This window comes from Phymastichus coffea, unplaced genomic scaffold (assembly GCF_024137745.1).
Source record: "Phymastichus coffea isolate CEN01 unplaced genomic scaffold, Cenicafe_Pcof_1.1 PCOF00007, whole genome shotgun sequence".
NCBI classification, from domain to species: Eukaryota; Metazoa; Arthropoda; class Insecta; order Hymenoptera; family Eulophidae; genus Phymastichus; species Phymastichus coffea.
Genome location: NW_026706818.1, coordinates 2,464,146 through 2,486,258, shown reverse-complemented (window position 1 = coordinate 2,486,258; position 22,113 = coordinate 2,464,146). Strand labels below are relative to the sequence as shown.

The window sequence follows — 22,113 nt, the reverse complement described above, 5'->3', positions numbered from 1 at the left end:
TCACTGTAGTATATAAGTTAAAGTATATGAGCCGAAGTCGAAAGCGATCAAAAAACTGCCTCGTTCATCTGCGATAAAAAACGATTTTTCAGGATTCATTTATTTCCATGCAAATTTATAGTATGTGCAACCATTTAAAATTTTCACCTAAAGATGTTTTTATGTGTATTTTTGTACGATAAATCGAACGAAATATGTTAAAATATTACCGAATTATATCTTGCCCTTTAAAAACGAAAAAAAAAATTACAGAAAAAAAGAAAAAATCCTAAGTTTTCATTAAAAAGATCAATTTAAAGGGAGTTTCCTTTTCCAGAAAATTATGAACGATGAATATCTTAGTAAGGAAAATTTTCTCATGAAAATTAAGAAAAGAACGTACATAAAGACCAATTTTCGGCCAAGATGTAATTGTTTTAGTGAAAAAGTCAATAAGAGAGCTTTTCTTGAAATTTTGACGCTCCAGTAAAGATTCCGGTGCCAAAAACTTGAGAATGGTCTCTACTTTTGGCGTGTAAAACTTTGGTATTACTCCCGATCCGAAACTTCCTTAGGCCGGATTCAAAATTATTAACCCGCTATACCTTTTATTGTTTTTATAATATCAAATTGATTTTTTCTATGATGTTGGACTTAAATGCACAAGAGGCAAACCTGTTTCAATGACTAAATAAACTTTCTGAAAGGAAAATAATTTATTTTTATTTTGCTTTTACATTTTCTATAAATTAAAGAATGTTATTTACACATATACATTTATGTACATATAATAACATCTTTATAAAAATGAGTATATTGAAAAAAAAATATCTTCCAAGGTACATATGAAGTATTAGTCGTATTAGGCATGAATTGCTTTATTATTTTATAGACAATTATATGATTATACGCTCATTATAAACAAGTCTTGATTCAATATTAAAGTACATTATATTACAAAATGTTATGATGGGGAAAACAGCTATGTACCATGTACCCGTGAGTTCTAAGCTGTGGAAGTGTACAGATATACTTTTATACGTGCTATGTACTTTTATATTGAATTACTCGTTAATTTTCTATGTTTTTCATATCTACACTGCCGGTCACCTACTTTGGGCCCCCGACGTAAAATTAGTCAAAATTTTAAAGTTCAATAAAAAATTCTCTGGTAAAAATCAACGTACAAAGTCGCACAGGGGTATGTTTGATAGGTCTTTCCAAGAGTGATTTTTGAGTAAATGAGTAGCCGATATGATTTAGTACGTAGCTATCCATGTCTCTACATTCTGGTCTGTATATATGTATATATATATATATATATATATATATATATATATATATATATATAGACAGGATTCTACATAGCTAAAGAAGCTTCTCGCGTAAGCGCCACTGATTGACCGATAGAATAGCCTCTGCATAGGGACTAACTCAAATACGACTACCTAAGATATCAATATCTATGAACACTTAGATAGAGTTATACACTACCGTCCATAAAGATTTGCCATCCCCTTGCTGAAATCATCAAAACTTTAGAGTTTTATGGCTCAGTTTCTATAAGAGCTAGAAAAACCTGCGGGGTCTCATTTGAAAGGTCTTACCAAGACCTTTCAAACGTTGTCAAACATAGTTGATTTTATTTGTTTTTTGTACAACTTGTGACGTCATAAACAAATTGTTTTTTTTTTAATTTTTTCACATCAAATTCGACCCCGATTTATTTATATAACGGATTCTACGATGGAAAAACTGTATAAGCCATTCGATAGAGCTTTCAAAAAGCTACAAAATCCATATCCGGAAAATTTTTTTACCTTTATTTTTTTATGAGCTATATGGTGTTTTATACAAAAACAAAGATTTTCAAAAAATGGGCTGTATTTTTTTTATTTTCAACTCTAAAGAAAAAACTCTCAGAAGAAAAAATGTAGTATTTTGCAAGAGCTATCAAATGCGCCACTCAGAATTAAAAAAAAAAATTTTTTTTTTTTTCACGTTTTTTACAATTGAAATTTTTCTAGAAAAAAAACTGAAATTACATATATTTAATAAAATTAGTAAGTAACTAGTATTTATAACTGAATGGGCTTACAAACAATAATAACAAGATACATTTATTGTATTCGACGTTTGTAACAGAGGAATTTGCATTGTTTTCATTTTTAATGACTTTCTACAGTATTGTGCTCACCGATAATCACTGTGATATTCACTGAGTATTTACGTGGTTTGATTTACTTGACTTTCATGAATGTTTACATATAGCAGAGAATACGTATGGAAATTCAGTCTCTTATCAACTTTAATGAGTGAAATATCAATGTGTCCAATCTAGTCAGTAAATTATGCATGTATTTTTTGTTCATTAAAAATGACGAAAAAAAGAAACTTAAGCATTGAAGAGCGATCTGAGATAGTAGCTTTGCATAAAGTGAATAAAAGTAATAATGAAATTTCCAAAATTCTGAATATTCCAAGAAGAACAGTTGATTATAACATTAAAAAATTCATAACTCAAGGAAATATCAAAAACAAAAAAATTTCAGGAAGGCCTAGGAAAACTACGAGCGCTACTGATAAACACATTTGTAGTACAAGTACACATAATCCAAGACTCACGGCACCCGAACTTGCTGTTGAAACTCAAAAAGCGTATGATGTTAAACTTAGTGTTACTACGATAAAGAGACGACTTCATGAAGATGGACTATACGGTCGAAGAGCAATTAAAAAGCCTTTACTAAAACCGATTAATAAAAAGAAACGATTGGCTTGGGTCAGAAAACATAAAATTTGAACCATTGATGATTGGAAAAAAGTTTTGTGGTCTGATGAGAGCAAATTCGAGGTTTTTGGTAGTAAACGCAGATGTTTTGTGCGGAGAAAAAATAAGCAAAAATATTTAGAGAAAAATATGTGTGCTTCGGTTAAACATGATGGCGGCTCAGTAATGGTATGGGGTTGTTTTGGTGGTTCTAAGGTTGGTGACCTTCTTAAAATTGATGGCAAGTTGAAAAAAGAAGGTTACAAAAAAATTCTTGAAAAAAATGTTGTATCTTCCGGAACAAGAATAATTGGTCGCAAATTTACGTTCCAACAAGATAACGATCCAAAGCATACTTCAAAGTTATGTAAAAGTTATTTTGCTCAATTGGAGAAGAAAAAAAAATTAGTTGTGATGGAATGGCCACCGTACTCTCCTGATCTTAACCCTATCGAACTGTTGTGGGATGATCTAGATAGAGCTGTAAGGAAGGTAGGACCTACTTCCTACAAGGATCTTTGGAATATCTTAGAAAATGAGTGGAAAAAAATAAGTGCAGAAACTTTAGAGAAACTTGTAGCACGAATGCCTCGAATTTGTAAAGTAGTTATAGCAAACAAAGGTGGACATTTCGATGAAAAAAACGTTTAAATAATTAGTATTGTTTCGTTTTTGTTTATAACTGAAATTTATATTCAGATTGTGATAATATATTAATTACAAGCGTTATTAGTATTATTAAAAATGAAATTATTATTGTTATGTTATTATTGAAACGTTGTAATAAATAAATTTTGTAGAAAAATTGTAACCAAATTATGTTAATCTATTCTGAGTAAGTAATAAATTATGGTTCAATAAATGTATCTTGTTATCATTGTTTGTAAGCCCATTCAGTTATAAATACTAGTTACTTACTAATTTTATTAAATATATGTAATTTCAGTTTTTTTTCTAGAAAAATTTCAATTCTAAAAAACGTGAAAAAAAAAAATTTTTTTTTTTAATTCTAAGTGGTGTATTTGATAGCTCTTGCAAAATATTACATTTTTTCTTCTGAGAGTTTTTTCTTTAGAGTTGAAAATAAAAAAAATACAGCCCATTTTTTGAAAATCTTTGTTTTTATATAAAACACCATATAGCTCATAAAAAATAAAGGTAAAAAAATTTTCCGGGTATGGATTTTGTAGCTTTTTGAAAGCTCTATCGAATGGCTTATACAGTTTTTCCATCGTAGAATCCGTTATATAAATAAATCGGGGTCGAATTTGATGTGAAAAAATTAAAAAAAAACAATTTGTTTATGACGTCACAAGTTGTACAAAAAACAAATAAAATCAATTATGTTTTACAACATTTGAAAGGTCTTGGCAAGACCTTTCAAATGAGACCCCGCAGGATTTTCTAGCTCTTATAGAAACTGAGCCATAAAACTCTAAAGTTTTGATGATTTCAGCAAGGGGATGGCAAATCTTTATGGACGGTAGTGTAATTTCGTCATCTGCACTATTACATGCATAGTACAACTCTTCATAATTGTTAAATCAACGTTGAGAATGAAGCATGGAATCATACGTATCTAGTACAACAAGTATAAAAAACATAAAAAATCTAAATAGCCAAACGATCATTAGCTATTAAATATGCAAAACTAAAGAATTGTATACAACTTTTCCAAGCCGTTATTATTTATTCCAATTATCGTGATTACATATCTTCGAATACACCGAGTTGCGTTTTAAAATAAGTCATGTATGCTATGGCTAACAAAATCAAAGAGGGTTTGAAAATTTTCAAAATTTGTTTTTTTTTTACTTATATGAATTATTTAAAAAATGTGTGTATATGCTTTTATTTACTTAATTACCAAAAAACATTAAAAGCCTTGTAACAGCTGTTCGAAAAAAGTCTTGATCGCTTGTTAGATTATTAAGCTACAAGAAAAAATGACCAAATAATAATATTCATCTGAGTAGTTCGCTCTTACGTAGTCTCATTTACATGCCAGAATGAGAGGGAGGGGCGTGGAAAAGATACTAAAACGTAACATTAATAATAATATTAATAAAATTACATTTGTCATATCCACTTTCATACTTATCGCCACGGTATAGCAGAATTTCTTATTCAGTATGTTAACACTTGCGGTTAAAGACTGTCGTAAGGGTGAGCTGTATAGCCTCAAAAATAGCTGAGCCACACCCTTACGCTCTCGACCGTGATGATCTTGTGCCGTTTTTATTTTTTTTAAAATAGGGGGGGGGGGCAGAAGTTCATGAGGTGAGAGGTAATTACTTGGGGGAGCTAACCAATATCTCTGATTTCCCGAGCGAGGTTTACTCGTTGGACACGAGAGGATACCTTAGAAGAAGAGGTACTTTTTTACATCATGCCGCAGCACCTTCATGACGGATCGGCAATGGATCTGAGGCACTAAAGCGAAAGGTTTAGGTGGCGGGATTTCTCCGTTACGCTGAGTCAACCGGGCTACGATGTCTCGGAGGACTAGCGTTGGGACCGGTCGGGGAAATTTACGAACTCGTGTTCCTGGGGTCTCTGCGAAGGAAGATCTCACGGGCGGATGCCTAAATTGCGGCCGAGTAAGCTTGCGAATAGTAATCTCCAGATTCAACTCTGATAAAATTGAGTCCCAACGTTGTTTCTGGGCCAAGGAATCGGAAATTCCACGCATGGGTTTTAATAGTTGATCTTGCTAGATAACCTACAAACGCAAGGAATCGGTCAGAGTGGGCGGTTTCGGTTAGCATGTTTTTCCGTGTACGTTGACGCGTGTTAATGCCCAGCAATCATGAGTGTCTGCGTGCATAGCTATTTTTCGAATGGGTTGGAGTGACTCTAACTAAGCGCAAGCTTCTTGGCTAAACCCCGATAAGGCCGGTATATGACTAGGAGGACAGTTACAAGTCTGTATCTCACTACATTTCGATCTTTACCCGAAGTTGACTCAATGTTTTATTCTGTAATCCAATAATAATATCTTACTTCACGTGTGCACTCAAGTAAAATTCTATTCATCAATTTAAAGTATATTATTATACAATATGGCGCAGGATATATGTATGCCTCATAATTTGTATTTTAGGCAATCAATATAAAACTAATAGTTATGTAAAAATTCGAAGAGTCGCTTACTTTGTACAAACATAACCATATATATGTACCTACAGACATTTCTTAAAATTAATATATTAAACTTCTAATACCATCAAATATATTTCTATATTTTGTTGAAAACTTTATTTTATGATAATTATAAGCATAGATTGATACTTTGACAATGTCTTACAGAAAAAACTTGCTCCTATGAAGTTCTCGCTATCTCCAGATCATAAATTCCTATTAATCGCTCAAAATCTTAAGAAACTCTTTCGTTATTCATATCTGGCACAATATGTTATTATAGATTTGAATACCAAGTAAGTATTATATTCACAAACATACTAATTAACTGAATAAGAGTTTTGTCCATATCAATGTCATTTACAGAGAACTCATTCCATTGAATCCTCAGAATGGTAAAGATAGATATCCGTATTTATTATTAGCACAATGGACTCCTCGAGGTCATGGACTTTTGATAATATATGACTATGATATATATTATAAAAAAGGGCCCCATGAAGAACTAACTTATCGCGTTACGAATACTGCTATACCTGGCATAGTATCTAATGGATTTCCCGACTGGCTGTATGAAGGTAAGCCAAAATAGTCTCTGTAATCAGAACATTATTTTAGTACCTGATTCATACTTTTTATTTATTTACGTTTAATTGATGCGAATACATGTAAGAAAAGTTACTCAGAAGTAGGGGTCTGTAAAATGAAACGACTTTCTTATACAATAAGACCCATATGGCTTAGTGTTTTCATGAAAAAAATTGAAGATGAAAAAACTGCGAATAAAAAGTTATTCAGAACAATATTTTGGGAATTGAACAACTCAATTATTTTCTACGAAAAGAATTTTACTATAGAAAACTATATATAAAACTATATTTTTACTTGAGTCCTACAATTATAATAATTAAGATGCAATAAATTATTATTAAATTAGAGATCGACATGCATTAGAGGTGGTTTCCTAATCAGTGTATCTTCACACGCGGGGTAATCCCCACAGCCGTAAATTTACTTGGATTGTTCTTACTACCTCAGTGGCGCACTGAAGGGCATATACAAAAAATTATCATAGTCACTGAACGATTTCGAATTTTACTCTAAAATCTTAGCAGAATACTTTAGAAATGCTGTACATTCGATTTTCAAAATAAAAAAATGTTTCGATCCATCTGTACGAGAATACCCAACCCTCCTGAATAGCTGTTGTCAGAATTATATACAATATCCAACTGCGGTAAAATAGGCCATTTTTTTGGCATTAATCACACATTTCAATGGCCTCTGATTAAAAAACGTTTACGTTTACTTGAAATCGCTCACGCAACCAAAATATTAATTATTGGAGGATATCTTGAGGCCAATTGAGAGTCCATTTAAAGAGCATGACACGGTCATCGATCTGGAGGAGGCATTGCCCAACTCCTCTATGATTTTCGACGATATCACGTGCGAGAAACAATACAAAACGCATACCTATATTTGCATGGGTAAAGATTGGAGAATTAATTGTTTTTATCTCTCACAGACGTACTTTTGTATTACCAAGCATTTCATGAGAAATAACGTTGATTTACTAGCTATTTTTCATCAAGATGAAATAAATATGAAAAATATCTACGCCGATCATATAAACACGAATATAATTTTCAATAAATTTAAGGACATTTCTGTAAATTATTGGTCAGATGATAAATTGTTTTTTGGTAATTGATAAGGATAGACCGACAACCGCAGATAAGGAATAGGCTTCGATTGCTTTGCTATAGATATGAGGAGGGATCAATAAGTCTTTACAAAATCCAAGAGATGGCGCTCGTCACGCTTAAATTATGATGTTTTTGGCAAGCAATAATACTAACTAGATATCGTACAAAGTTTGCAGCTCTATTCATTATGTTCTTTTTTTGTGAGCGTTGGTTGAACAAAACGTTATTGGTTTATTTGAAAAATGGAAAAAACAGAGTTTCGAGCGGTGAAAAACATTTTCGATTGAAAGGCCTTACACCAAAAGAAATCACAGCCGAGTTGAACACCGTTCATGACCAGTCTGCCCCTGTGTTTAAGACTATTTATAACTGGGTAAATGAATTTAAACGCTGTCGTACAACAACAAAAGATGAACCTCGTTCAGGATGCCCCGTAGGAGTAAGTACGCCCGAAATAGTCAACAAAATCCACGATATGGTGTTGAGTGATAGAAGATTAAAATTGCCAGAATTAGTTGAGGCCACAGGGGTATCAAGGGGTACAATAATTTCAATTTTGCATGAAAAATTGAGAATGAAAAAAATATCAGCAACATGGGTGCCGCGTTTGCTCACTGTTGAAAACAAACGAACCCGCGTGGTCACCTCTAAGGCTCTTTTGGCACGTATACGTCGTAATCCGGAAGACTTTTGGCGTCGACCCATAACTGTAGACGAAACATTGGTACACCACTATACTCTTAAAACCAAAGAACAGTTCAAACAATGAATTACTGCAGGAGAACCAGCCCCAAAGAAGACAAAGACAGTAAAGTCAGCTGGCAAGATTATGGCCACGGTTTTCTGGGATGCGTGTGGAATCATCTACATCAACTACTTGGAAAAGGGCCGGACGATCACTGGACAATATTATGCGTCATTATTAGATCAGCTGAATGAAAAAATCAGAGAAAAACGTCCTCACTTGAAGAAAAAAAATGCCTCTTTCTTCAAGACAATGCTCGAGTTTACACGTATGCAGTTTCGATGGCAAAAATTAACGATTTAAAGTTCGAATTGATTGACCATCCACCATATTCGCCTGATTTGGCTTCCAGTAACTTTTTCTTATTTTCTAACCTCAAAAAATGTTTTGCCGGACATCGATTCACGTCGAATAAAGAAGTCATCGCCGAAACAAATGCCTATTTTGAGGGTTTTGAGAAATTATATTTTTCTGATGGCTTCAAAAAACTGGAAGGCCATTTAATAAAATGTATCGATCTTCAAGGAGACTATGATGAAAAATAAAAGTAAATTACATACGCAAAACTTTTTTTTTTTGTAAAGACTTATTGACCCCCCCTCGTATCATGCAGTAAGGTAGTATTGCATACAGTTTATGATCAATTGTTAAAGCGTCTGTATCGCCGTCACAGAAGATCATCCACGAAAAAAGTGTACTTTATGAACTTGTGAAAACACACAACGCAATTAGACTAAAGTATAATTTATTGTAGCTGAATTAAAAAGACGCTGACAAAGTATTGAACCGTATATTCAAACCAATCATCGATCCACTGAAAACTCTAATAGATAACATCAAAGCTCTAAAAAATTTAGTAAGTAAAAAAAAAGAAAAGTGAGGAGGAGAAGATAGATAAATAGGCAATCTTTCTGAAAAAACCAGATGGAAATTATAAGTTCGAACAGTCTAGCGAAGAAGATACTGATTTATATATTATGCACGATAATATAACATATTATCAGAACTTATCTGAATAAACTGATGAAGATGAAAAAATGAACAATAACTATGTCGAAGCATGAAATTGAACAAAAGTACTTACTTAAGCATGATTTACAGTGTGCGCTAAGAAAAAGACAATACTTTCGCTATTGATAACTCTTTTGATGAGAGCCACGGCTTTCATTAACCGGCATCATTGATGTCTCTCTTTTCCTCTAAAAATTCCGCGAATTTATCTGAATTGTTGTCGAACGTGTGTGTAAGTTGCCACTTTATACACTTGACTTTGTTTATAAAAGTAGCGATAAGAAGCCAGTGCAAGGATGAACGACTGTATTGGTAAGAGAGAAACTAAGCCTCGCAAGAGTGTCCGGATAGGCATAATATCTACCGCCGAACGCTTGCGAGGAGAGTAGTAGGAGGAGAGCTGCCGACCAGTTAAGTTAGTTTGGGTGAGTACTAGCACGCGCACGGGTGCTTCTTGGCTAGTGATTGGAGGTTTCGCTTTGTCGTTGGTCATCATCGTGAGATATTGCACGGGTATTGTACGAGTGGACGAGTTGCCTCGTTCTTACAGAGTTGCATTTTCTGCCAAATCAAGGTTCGTGCTTTTCTCTCTCGTTGACGATGTCGCCGGCAATATGCGGTATTACTAGAGTAGCTTGGAGGTTCTATGCCTGAACCACAGCATCGGGAATAAGTTATTAAGGATGTGTTTGTTCATCGTCGCCAAAAGTTTTCGCGGTCTTTCGCTAAAATTCCTCGACATCGAGGCGGTAGGAGGCTTTGCAGTTATTGTAAGGGCGGTCCTTGGCCGGTTGGACTAATGGTCGTGTATAAAAAGGTTTATTGTAATATAGACGAGTGAAAGTGATTTTTAGATTTGTTATCGACTACTCCTGTTCCCTTCCCTTCCAAACAAATCTTACCCTTTTTGTAATCCCGCGTAGTAATAGAGCCTTTCGGGCTTCCCCTTTTAACAGCTCGATAAGAATCAAACTATCGTCGACAATATAAAATATTCCAAAACCGAAGATTCGATGCAGTTACTTCTTGCAAAGCATCTTGATAGAACAATCTATAATTTGATTGATTTGAAGAATAATAAAAAATATTTTCAAGCATTTACTGCTTACAAGCAAATATAATTACAGAATATATTTACAGAAATAAAGTCCCGCTTTACCTCTTATAAATATATTTACAGAAATATAATCCAGCTCTACCTCCGCATGTTTATCAATTTTAAGGATGAGCAAGTGAGGCGCACTCGCTTATAGTAACCTAGGAGGGGGGAAGGAGGAGGGAAAGGTAAAGAAATGAAATTTACCAAAAATCAATAAAATCACACTTTAAATACCGTTAAACGAACATACCGTATAATTATAATTATAACAAGCTTTACAAACTCTTAACCTCTAACAAATACAGCGGTGTTGTAAACACGTCTTAACTCTACTGAACACAACTGTGTTCTTAACACTTACGAGAATAATAGAACGAAGAACAAACTAACTAATTTACCGCTCTTATAAAATTTAACCAACGTACAGAACGTGTCGCCCGGCAGGTGACCGCCTTGATGACGAACCGACTTAGCCTACTTATACTAAAAGAGAAAGCCGCCCGACGAGGGATCGCCTTGACGTTAACAAAATTAATGCAAACCGTAATTGAAGCAGGTAGCCGGCGAGTACATGCCTTGCTACCTACCTGACCATTATAACTACTCGCTGTGCCATACCGTTAAGAGAGAGGGAGAAAAAGAAAGAAGATTACAAGCCTTGACCTTATCGATGCAAGAACGGGAGGCCTGGCTGCGCCCTGCGGATGGTGTTGCTGGTCGTCGCTGGGCAACTCTTTGCCGGCTTCTTCGGGTAGCGTCCCCAGCAGATGCTGGAAAAGGCACTTGTCTTTTGTTCCTCTCGGCTTCTCGTCTCAGCTCCTTGGCGGCGTGTGCGTTTGGCTGATCTCTGCACTCTCAACTCTGCACCGCTGACCAACTGAAAACCGTCTTCACCGCTGATCGACTTAGAACCGTCTGTGTCTCGTTCGCTTCCACAATCGACCTTTTCTTCGCTTACTCTTTCTCTTCCCACTTGACCTGCTTATTAGATGGCGCGCGACCAATGCGCTAATTGGTTATGCATCGTACGCCTACCTAATCCTGCGTGGGGCACGCACGCCCCTTACTCTCTCACTCTTTTTTTCTAACACCTATTCTTGTCGTCCACTTAACGATTTTGGGCTAGCTCTGCCTCGCTCAGCAATTACCGTCGGCTGAAACAAAGACCATGCATTAGGCGCATTCTTAAATGCGCCCAACGCTGGTCACCGTGCCTTGCCAAAAGAGAGGCTACGCTTGCTCTCGTCACATATTATTACAGTATCTCCGTGTACTTTACCACCAGGATAATTAGTACTATAAATGGTGTACTATAGAATTTTATATATTTCTTATATGTGAAATGAGTGTGATAGGTGACAACTCGCGCGAGTCGAGTTTGTCCCGTACGAAGGCTCTTTTAACAGCCGAGCGGCCTTAGACTCGGGCGGTAGTCAGGCTTTCGGGCACCCCGGCCCGTTCGCGCGTCAATAATGAAATCTGTGTTAATTATAATTCAATACTCGATATCGTTTTTGTAAAATAAATAATTGAACGTTTATAACGTTCTTCGCTTATTTATTAAAAGCAAAAATGTAATAGCGATTCTCTTTAATGTAGTGGGGAAGCATATGGATACACTTATGGATGTTTACAATTATAATATTTATTCTAGTCTCTTTCATAACATAAATAAATTAAGCAGAACAGAGATATATATATATATTCTCAGACGCGTAATTTTCGCGTCGCGATGTCTAGTATTTTTTTTGGTTACATAAAAAGTATTACTCACTTTGTATTATTATTGTAAATATAAATTGGTCCAGAATATTATTCGCTTCGTGAAATGGCCAATCACTTTTTCTTTGAATCTGATCAGATCAACTGGTCTAATATGTTTTTTTATACAATGCTGTAGTAACACGCAAGACAATGCTAGTTCCTATGATTTTAGTTGTCTAATATCTTCTTTATCCAATAGCGTAGCAACACGCAAGAAAATGATAATTCCGGTGATTTTTTGTTTACACAAAATTATTAAAGCAATCGTACTCGAATATTTAATTATGACTCAAACAATTAAAAAACTCAAACTTCTATTATGGTTTTAATTTTAGTAGGAAAAATATGCGGCCTTCTTAATTGAGCGCTAGCTTCTAACTGACTAATTCTCTATCGCTCTGCTTTTGCTTTTTTTTTATATAGCCTTTGTCCCTAGCATACCGTCTCTTTCTCGCGCATAGCTTTAGACGTTTACGCTTCTCGTAGCGGCTCGTCTTACCTAGCTAAGCACGCCGACTGCAGCATGCTGACGCAGCGTGAATCAGCCTCTACCGCTCATTCCCACCGAGTCGCGCACACGAATACTGCTAGCTATACTATGTCCGAACGGAAATCCCGAAAGCAAAATATTATTCGATAGTATATAATTGTAATATAATAGGACGTCACGTAACATCGTAACCCTTAGAATCGTTGCCGTCCTCGGCAATGTTTTGGGTCCAATTAGGATAATACAAGAATAAAATAATAATGCACACAATAATGATAAATAATATAAATGGTTATAAGATAATATAAATGGTCCTCTTTATTCATATACGAACAAAATGATTAATGGAAGAAGGCAAAAGCTCGTTAATTTGGTCCAATTGTTACTTGCGCAACGCAAGTTGACGGTTAACGTGTCCGGCTGTGAAATCTAGTCCCTCTAAATCTAGTAGACGGGAAGCTTGATCCTGGAGTAACAAATCTTGGTCCTTTGGGTTGGCTGAGGGAGTTTGCAAGAACAAGGTCAGCTTGTTTATATTGTCAAAGGGGGACCCGTTGTAATCGTAGGTCCCTAAATTACACTCTTGTAAATGTTGGTCCCAATCGGAAAGGTACACTGGCCTTTCACAGAACCAATGCGTTCTCAGCACATTTCTATTTTGGTATCAGCAAATGGTCCCATGTGCTTCCAATTCTGTCTTAGTAACGTAATGTCCGCAGGCACTATGATAGACATACTCGTACATGGACCTGTTCCTGAGTTTGGCTGTGAGACCACGAGGTGGCGAATGTTTCGCCTTATATCGCTTATTTAGGTTACTTAATGCTGAAGTGACACTCCAGCCGAATATGTATTTGATTACTCCCATAGGCCTGCAAGAGCCTTGCCATATTTTAATGTAATCAACCGGTCCAAACCGCGTGAAGTCATCGTGGACCCGTTGTTCCGGCCATGGTTCATTTCGTTCGTCTCGGTGCGGTATGAGGAAATGCAATCGTCGATCGGCATCATCCTCCCTCGCATAGGCCGGTGCGGTGGATCGTGGCGCGAACCAAATCGGGTTCGTTGTTTCATCTTCGTCTTCCGCAGAGTACTCATCTGAAGTGTGAGATGATCATTCCCCTACGGTACACGGGAAGAATCGTAATACTGCCGCAACGTAATCATGCTCATGAAGCAATTCAATAATGGTTTCTCCATAATGTGAGGAGGATGGGCCTGCTACCGTTGTAGCAGATCGTATGGTCCCCACGGTACTAAATAGTTTGATGACCGCAGCTTCTTGTTGTGGGTCATCAAATTTGACTCAAATTGCGGTAGGGGAGTCGTCTACCGGTGCAACAGCTCGGAGGCGAATTCTGTTAAATTCTTCCATCCTAAGGTAAAATATGGTCCGGTTAGTTGCGTGATCAAGAGAAAAAAGTACATAGATTCGAGACTAGACATAGACAAGAGTAAAGAGATAGGTCACAGATCAAAAGTTATGGGTCCACTAAATAACATAATAATAATACAATTGAAAGGGTCAATAAATTTTCCTATGATTTATAATTTATACAACTGATTCAAAGTATATTCTATCTTCAGGGTCGATTTCTGTTATCCTGTCTTCTTCCGTTAGGTCAATTCGTCGGGCTTTTCGTAAAGTTGCCTGTGCATTAGGAGTAGGGTCCATTGATTTAATTTCTGTGAGCGTAACAAGATCTGTAAAGGGTCCATTTTTGTCTAATCCTATATTAGGTCGGCTTGTTCCAGTAGAGTTTATTTTATACACTCTTCTCACTTCTGATTTAGGGTATTTTTTTTTCATTTTTCCATCCCTGAGTTTACTTTGGTGCTGCCATTTGCAGGTAGTATCATGTTCCTCATAGATTGATGCGTCAATCCATTCGTCGCAAAGCCTGTGGTGCCTATTTTCATCACTATAGTTCCATCTTCTTTTCCTTATATCAGCATATCTAGCGCCGTAAATAGGGTCGCATTCTTTTAAGGCTGTTGCGGCATCACCAGCTTTGTAATACTAAGCGTAGCCTATAGAAAGGGCTCCTTTGTTATCTCGCACCACTTTATGATACACTAAGGGTCCGAACTGTACGAAGTGTTGGAAAAATGAGACTTCTCTATAACTCTCTTCAATTGTCCAGGGAAGTCGACAAAATAGTCGGGTTTTTTCCGTAGACCTGGAATCATTTGTTCGTAACGGTTTCGGTTTTCCAATACGGGCACGACTTATCTCGCTTATGTTCCAGTTTTTTATTTTTTTTGCTTCAACTGCATGTTTAATTCTAGTAAATTTGCAGAGAATAATTCTTGTACTGTTGTTCGTGAGATTTTGTAGTGAATGAAACTCCTCTATAGGTCCGATACTCTCTAATCGTGTCAGGAGTTCGCTTAGCGCCTTATGCTTTAAGTACCGTATCTTGATGCAGGTTGGGTCTATCATGGAGTGGTCGAACATGTTACTCATGGCGATATTGGGTACTGAAACAAATGATCAATAATTTATTGATTAAAAATTCATACAGACTCCGCTGTCTGGATTTGTAAACCCGAAGAATTTTCAGATTTTGCTAATGGATTAGATATAGTCGCGGAGGGTTTCGGTTTCTTCGAGGGATAAATGTGAAGAGTTTCAATTTGAGTTTGTTCCTTGGATCGTTCTTCAGGCATCCGGGCAGGCGTTTGTTTCTTCGTAGTCAGTCCGAGGCTATGAAGGATTGGTCTGTGTCGAGGATGCGGTGTATGCACGTGAGGTGATTCGTGTACTATGGTATTATTTAGTGCTTTTGTGCGTACAATGCAACATTTATAGATTATACTGATAATTATGATGATTAGGATATTAATACTGAATCCTCCATAAATCAGACCTGATTGCGTTGTTATGATTTTTTTATGATTACTTATCATTCGCGTCTTTTCTATAATGTCGCTTAATGTTTTTTCTTGGTTGGTCCACGTTTCAGCTTGTGGGGTCCATTCTTCCAATTTAATATCCGTTTCAGATAAGTAGGTTAGTGTCGGGTAAAGATTCGTTAAGTTAAGGGTTAAATTTGGTTGATATAGGTAAACATTTGTATTGTCTTTCCTCACTTCCGTAAACAAGGTCGCATCCTTGGTATAACCAATGCACCCCGGGGCAATTCTTAATATTCCTACCCCTTGTATCTCGGTTTTTTGGTCCACTTGGTTCGGGCAGACAATTCGGACTGTATCCTGTTGGTTGGCTGAGTATATCCATGACCCATCCGTTGATATATAATTCCAACTGGTAATTCGTTGTATTCTCAGAACTACTACTGTGGGCAAAAAGTAAGGTGAATTTTCAATTTAAACTTCGCGGGCTTAACATTTCGGGCTAGTTCTTTTTTTCTTGAGTTGGTAGGACTGCGAATGAAATCTGGGACAAATTTCATGTCAATGTCATCATCAGTAATATATTTACGCTTGTGTTTACCAAACGACCAAGAGTGCATGTTTCGATTTTTACAATGTCTGATTTAATTGAGCAAAGAAGTGCCATCAAATTTTGTTTGCGGAATGAAATTTTGGCTGCGGAAACGTTGAGGATGTTGCGGACGGCCTTTGGTGATTCTACCATGTCGCAGAAAAATGTTTATAAGTGGTACAAAGACTTCAAAGAGGGTCGAGAACGTGTTGATGACTTGGAGCGCTCCGGGCGACCATCGACGTCAACAGATGACCAACACGTCAATAAAGTGAAGGAATTAGTGCTCGAAAATCGTCGGTTGACTGTTATAGACCTTACTGATATGATCGGAATATCAGAAGGATCTGTGAAAACAATTTTGAAAGACCATTTGGGCCTACGAAAAGTCAAATCTCGTTTGGTACCGAAAACGCTCAATTTCTTGCAAAAAAGTCGCCGCGTTGATGTGTGTGAAACAATGCTTTCTGACTATCAGGACAAGCTCAAATGCATGATTACGGGAGATGAGACTTGGATTTATGCTTACGACCCTGAAACAACCGACCAATCAAGCGAATATCGTGCTAAAGGCGAGGCCAGACCGAAAAGAGCACGTCAAAGTCGTTCAAAAATCAAGGTCATGATGACAGTTTTCTTCGATTTTCGTGGTGTGGTGCACTATGAATTCCTTCCACCCGGCCAAACTGTTAATAAGGAATATTATTTGAGCGTTATGCGTCGTTTGCGTGAAGCAATTCGTCTAAAAAGACCAGAATTATGGGCCAACAACTCTTGGTTTTTGCATCACGATAATGCACCATCTCACACTGCACTCGTTCTTCGTGACCATTTCGCGAAAAATTCGACGAATATCGTTCCGCAACCACCGTATTCGCCTGATTTGGCTCCGTGTGACTTCTGGCTATTCCCAAAACTCAAGAGACCACTCCGGGGAACGCGTTTCGAGTCGATTGAGGAGATAAGAGCTGAATCGAAGAAGGCGCTGATGGCTATACCGGAAAGGCACTATTTGGCATGTTTCGAGGATTGGAAAAAACGTTGGCATAAGTGTATTTTATCGGGAGGGGATTACTTCGAAGGGGATGACATTGATGTAGAAGAATAAATAAAGATTTTTCATTTTACAAACAAATTCACCTTACTTTTTGCCCACAGTAGTATGTCACAATGGTATAGTTCATGCCTGGATGGTTGTAGTAGTAGTCCGAGTTCGCATTTACTAATTAGATTAGCATCTAAAGCAGGTCCTCCTACCGAACATATAAAGGTATAGTGTGTTCGAACACACCTTTGCAATGAATGGTGGTCCATCTGTATATACTGTTTTTGATCCGAACTTAATGCCAAGTACGGGTATTCGTGTCTAATATATGCAGATTTTCCGGTTGAGCTTGGTGATTGCGGTACCAATACTGAGTGCAGACGGTATAGATTATAGTAATTCTTGTCAACTAAGGGTACATGAATGACAATATATGTCTTCCTTTCTCGTTAGATCGCGTCTATGCTGGAGATTTTAATAATTTCTTCAATTCGGAGGTTTTCCGTTGGAATTGGGAAATTGAGGTCCGTTACCATGAATTTTATATCATTTGCTATCTGGTGCAACATGTTAGGATCTATAAGGTCCGGATGTATTTTGCCCCCTTTTAGCGCATGAATAATTTCAAGAAGTTTTTCCGAGCTTTTGATAAGATGATCTAATTTTGCCTCTAGCATTCTTCCAAGTGAATATATTGAAAACATGAACTCCAGTCGGGCATTTTCATTTTCTAATTTCCTAAATTTTTGTCGCATTTGGAGGTTTAAATTATAAATTCTGGCCCCGTGGACGTCCATCATTTTATATAGTTTATCCATTCCTGTGGTAATTATATGGGTCCTATCATTAAAGAGTTTAATAATATCTTTTTGGCTTGCATATAATTGATCTATGATGGCTTCTATTTTATCAGTTTCGTCAATGGTCACTAATTCAAATAAACTATGACTCAGTCTTCCTATGCCTCCAAAAGGTACCAGTCTTTTCGACCTGATATTTCTAGGTCCTTGGACATCGGGTGGCTGAATATGTCCCATATTTTCAATAGCTCCTTGAATCTTCATTCGTATTTGTTCAAGAGCGATTGTCTTCAGATCAACGTGATCCATGCCGATTATATTACCGCAAGTTTCCTCATTGAGATGCCCAGTACAATTTTTCAGTAGTGAATGTAGGTCAATTATGGCAGTGGTCTTCGCCAAGAACAAATTAAAGTTGATAGATATGTATATTTTCCAATCCGCCCTCTTTATTCTCATTGGATCTATTCTTTCGGAGTAGATTCCTGGGTTGTTGTTTAACTTCTCTATAGAATAACTATGGGGGTCCATAATAGACGGGGCAAATACGGAGAGAAAGGAAAGTAAGATTAGATACATACTAAATGAAAGGAAGTATATTAAAAGAAATAGTACCTGAAAGAACAGAACAAAGTAAATAGTATAGACGAAGAATATAGAACAGATAAGATAAGTGAGTAATTGTACTTATATAGCTACCCCTGAAGTTTAAGTTTATCCATATGCTTTCGTATTGTTTTTCCATTGGGTAATTTTAATAAAACGTTCTTATGATTCAAAATTTCAACGATTTTTAGAGGTTTTTTATAATAACTATCAGCTTTTCCTACCCGAGGTTCGTCAAACGTAAGACTAGATCGCGTAGGTATTGGTTATAGGTTCCTAATTTTTCCTCTCTAGGTATCTTCATGGGGAAACGAGCGATTCGTCCGTAAACTAGTTCAAAGGGGGTGTAACCAGTTCCATTATGTATACTCGTATTATACGTAAAATCCGCGAAGGGGGTTAATCGATCCCAATCGTCAAAACGTTCCGAGTATATTCGTAAGAAATCGATTAATGGTGCATGGCTTCTTTCAAGAGACCTATTGGTCTGAGGTCTATATCCGGAAGTTGTTAAATGATGGATTTTGAATAAGTGTAATAATGATTCTACAATTTCTGAAAGAAAGCTTGTCCCGCGATCCGAAAATATTGCTCTAGGGGCACCGAATTGGCATATTAAGTGTCTGGCTAATGCATCAACGATAGTGGTTGCTCTAAGGTCCTTTATCGGCACTACAATTAAGTATTTGGTCAGATTGCATTGCATGGTCAGCAGGTGATAGGTTCCACCAGGAGTGGTTCGTAGTTTTCCTACGGTGTCTATTGATACCTTGTCGAATGCCTCGATTGGTGTGTCCGTAATCAACATCGGTTCCTTAGTCTTGTGGCGATCAATTTTCTTCTCAAGACAACTTGGACATTTCCGTACATAATTTAATATGTCCCTTCGTAGTCCTGGCCAATAATATGTTGCTCGAATTTTTTGGTATGTCTGGTTAATGCCTTTATGGCCACCCACTAGGCTGTCATGCAGTGTTTTAATTATTTCCATCCACTGGTTTGCCGGTGGGAGAACCATGTTCCCATAGCAAACAATTACTTTTATAGGACTTCTTTCAAAAATTCTTATTAATATTTCCGTTAGTAATCCAGGTCCAAGGTCATCAGTATAGTCCCCTCGTCTAGCAATCCGGAAACTTACTATATTTCTTTTAATCAGTACCTTCTTCAAATTTGTAAGTCCAACTTTCATAGCCTCTATAGTATTCATTATATCTGTCTTTTATGACTACAGAGAAAATATTATGGTTTTTATATTTGGTCGTTAATATTTGTCCGACCTTAGGTTTCAAGGATTTCATATTGCGTAGGTCTATGGCTCCAATTTCACTTAATAATTTCGAGATAGCAGTTTGGTTATTACAGTATCGTGACATAAAATGTACAATGTTATCTCGTCGATAGGTTAGACATTGTTGGCTCGTGCTTACATTTTTTGTAAGATATATTTTGCAGGTCCTATAGAAGAATTTCCGCTCCCAGTTTCACTACTCGAACTCGGGTTCTTATAGTCTTCCGGTCTTCGATATTGGTTAATCGGTCCTGTCGGCGGCAACGGGAAGAATAATTCATCATCTACGGGTGTTTTCGAGAAATGTAACTCCACAGGGCTCTTGTTTCTAGGGTCTGACTCTTCGGGTATACCCTCAAGCCCTCCGAATCTTTCCATGAGTCGAGGTTCTTTAACCATAGAAGTTCTTCTGGCTCCCCGTATTCCTGTCTTAAGAGTCGGGGTTAGTGATATCTCTCGATATCGTGGCTGCCTTAAGGTTTCTTCAGCTTTCTCAATTCTCTCGGGATTTTCTTCCTTAGTCCTATCCGAGAGACGTCGATTTACACCTTCATCCGGGCGATCTGTGTCCGAGCCACTGTCATGTTCTAGATGAGTTTCCATTAATTTCTGCGAATCTTCCACTAGCTTCGTTATCCTATTAGCCATTACCTCATCAGAATCATTTATTTCATCATATGGGTCAAGCCTCCATAATGTCTCTTGTAGTTCTTGGCGGGGCTCGTCTCCATCTGAGACATGAGAAGGCATTTCTATGGTTCGGTTGTCTCGCGCAAGGCCCATATCGTCCCAATAGTACGATTCATTATCTAAACTTTTATGTCTTTGCAAACTGGCTTCGAATTTTTCTGCTGATTCCCACACTTCGTTTGCCGACAAACTAGTCCTCTGTACCGGGGCCCGTTCTTCACATCTTTTAGTAGAACTTTCATTTTCTGGTAATTCATCGTCTTCTCCAGAGTTCCCGCTGGTTTGAGGTCCACTAACTTCTAGCTCTATTCGTTCAGTGGATTCTGATTTATCACTCTGACCTTCATCACTTGAGTCGTCTCCTTCCGTTTCGGTTTCTCTTCTCAGCCCACTATGCCGCGGATCTTCTATCGGGGGTCTGTCATCCGTACTGTCTTGGACATTTTTCGGACCTTTATCCTCCATCCTAGTTGAGGATAACAAGGGTCCCTGAGAGGTGCTTGTTTGTTTCATTCCGATTTCGCTGTCGGAGTCTGAAACATTGGCACTAATGTTTTCCTTCTCCAGTCGATCTAAAATATCCTGGACCCGTTTGTGTCGTCCACTCGGCAGGTATTGTCCAAAAGATGAATCTTTAACGAACTCGCTGCTATCGATCTCCTTCACGGCAACTTCGATGGCAGATTCATCAGTCGACGTTACTCCTTCCCGCTCTGTAACTTTAGGCAAAGTTTCCTTGTCCGATTCACCGGTTTTCAATCCGGGATCATCTATTGCCGCATCCGATGTAGTTTTTCGTAACGCCTTTAGCCTCTAGGGTAAGGGTTTATCCTTGTCTAATTTAGTCCCTTTTTCAACTCCTAATTTGAGTTTAGAAGTGCCGGGTCTGGGCTTATTCGGTAATCGGAGAGTTTTTTCTGTAGTTTTCACGAGCTTCTTGCTTCGGGTTCTTTCAGCAACGGTACTATGATCTAAATTTGGTTTTTCCTTATTCGTCTTGGCCCCAACAGGTCTTCCTCTTGTCCTTGGCTCATTTGAAATCGTATGAGCCCTCTTACGTTTACCAATCGATTCCCGTGGCTCTCCTGTCTCTTGTTCGTCAATTTCTTTTCCTCCGGTCTTACGTTTTAGCATCATTACATGAATCTTCGAAATATTTTCATTCAGCTCTTTCTCTTTCCGAGCCTTCTCGTCCAAATACTCCTGTAAGTTAATCGGATTCCATGAAAGTGCGTCTGCTTGCAGTTTAATTTTCCAGGTTTATACTTAAATGTATATTGGTAATCTGTGAACTTAAACATCCATCTCATAAGCCTTCGTCCTGGGTTATGCATAAAGTTTAGAGGTTCGTGATCAGCAATCAGGGTAAATTTCTTGCATAAGAGATAAGGTCTAAACTGATTCATTGCGTATAAAACTGCAACACACTCCTTTTCCGTGGTAGTATAGTTTCTTTCTGCTTTATTTAACAACCTAGAAAGATATGCTACAGGCCTTTCATGACCATCGACTTCTGGTGATAAAA

The 22,113-nt window shown here is 37.2% G+C and overlaps 1 protein-coding gene across 10 annotated transcripts in view; it reads left to right on the top strand.

Moving 5' to 3' along the window:
* The window catches only part of LOC131669021 (inactive dipeptidyl peptidase 10), a 1,674,792-nt gene that overhangs the window by 464,694 nt on the left and 1,187,985 nt on the right, over positions 1–22,113 (top strand). For all 10 annotated transcript variants that reach the window (XM_058943594.1, XM_058943586.1, XM_058943627.1 and 7 more), the window contains 2 exons: positions 6,059–6,186; positions 6,257–6,468. In XM_058943594.1, the coding sequence (XP_058799577.1) occupies positions 6,059–6,186; positions 6,257–6,468 (340 nt within the window). The remainder of the gene's footprint in view (positions 1–6,058; positions 6,187–6,256; positions 6,469–22,113) is intronic.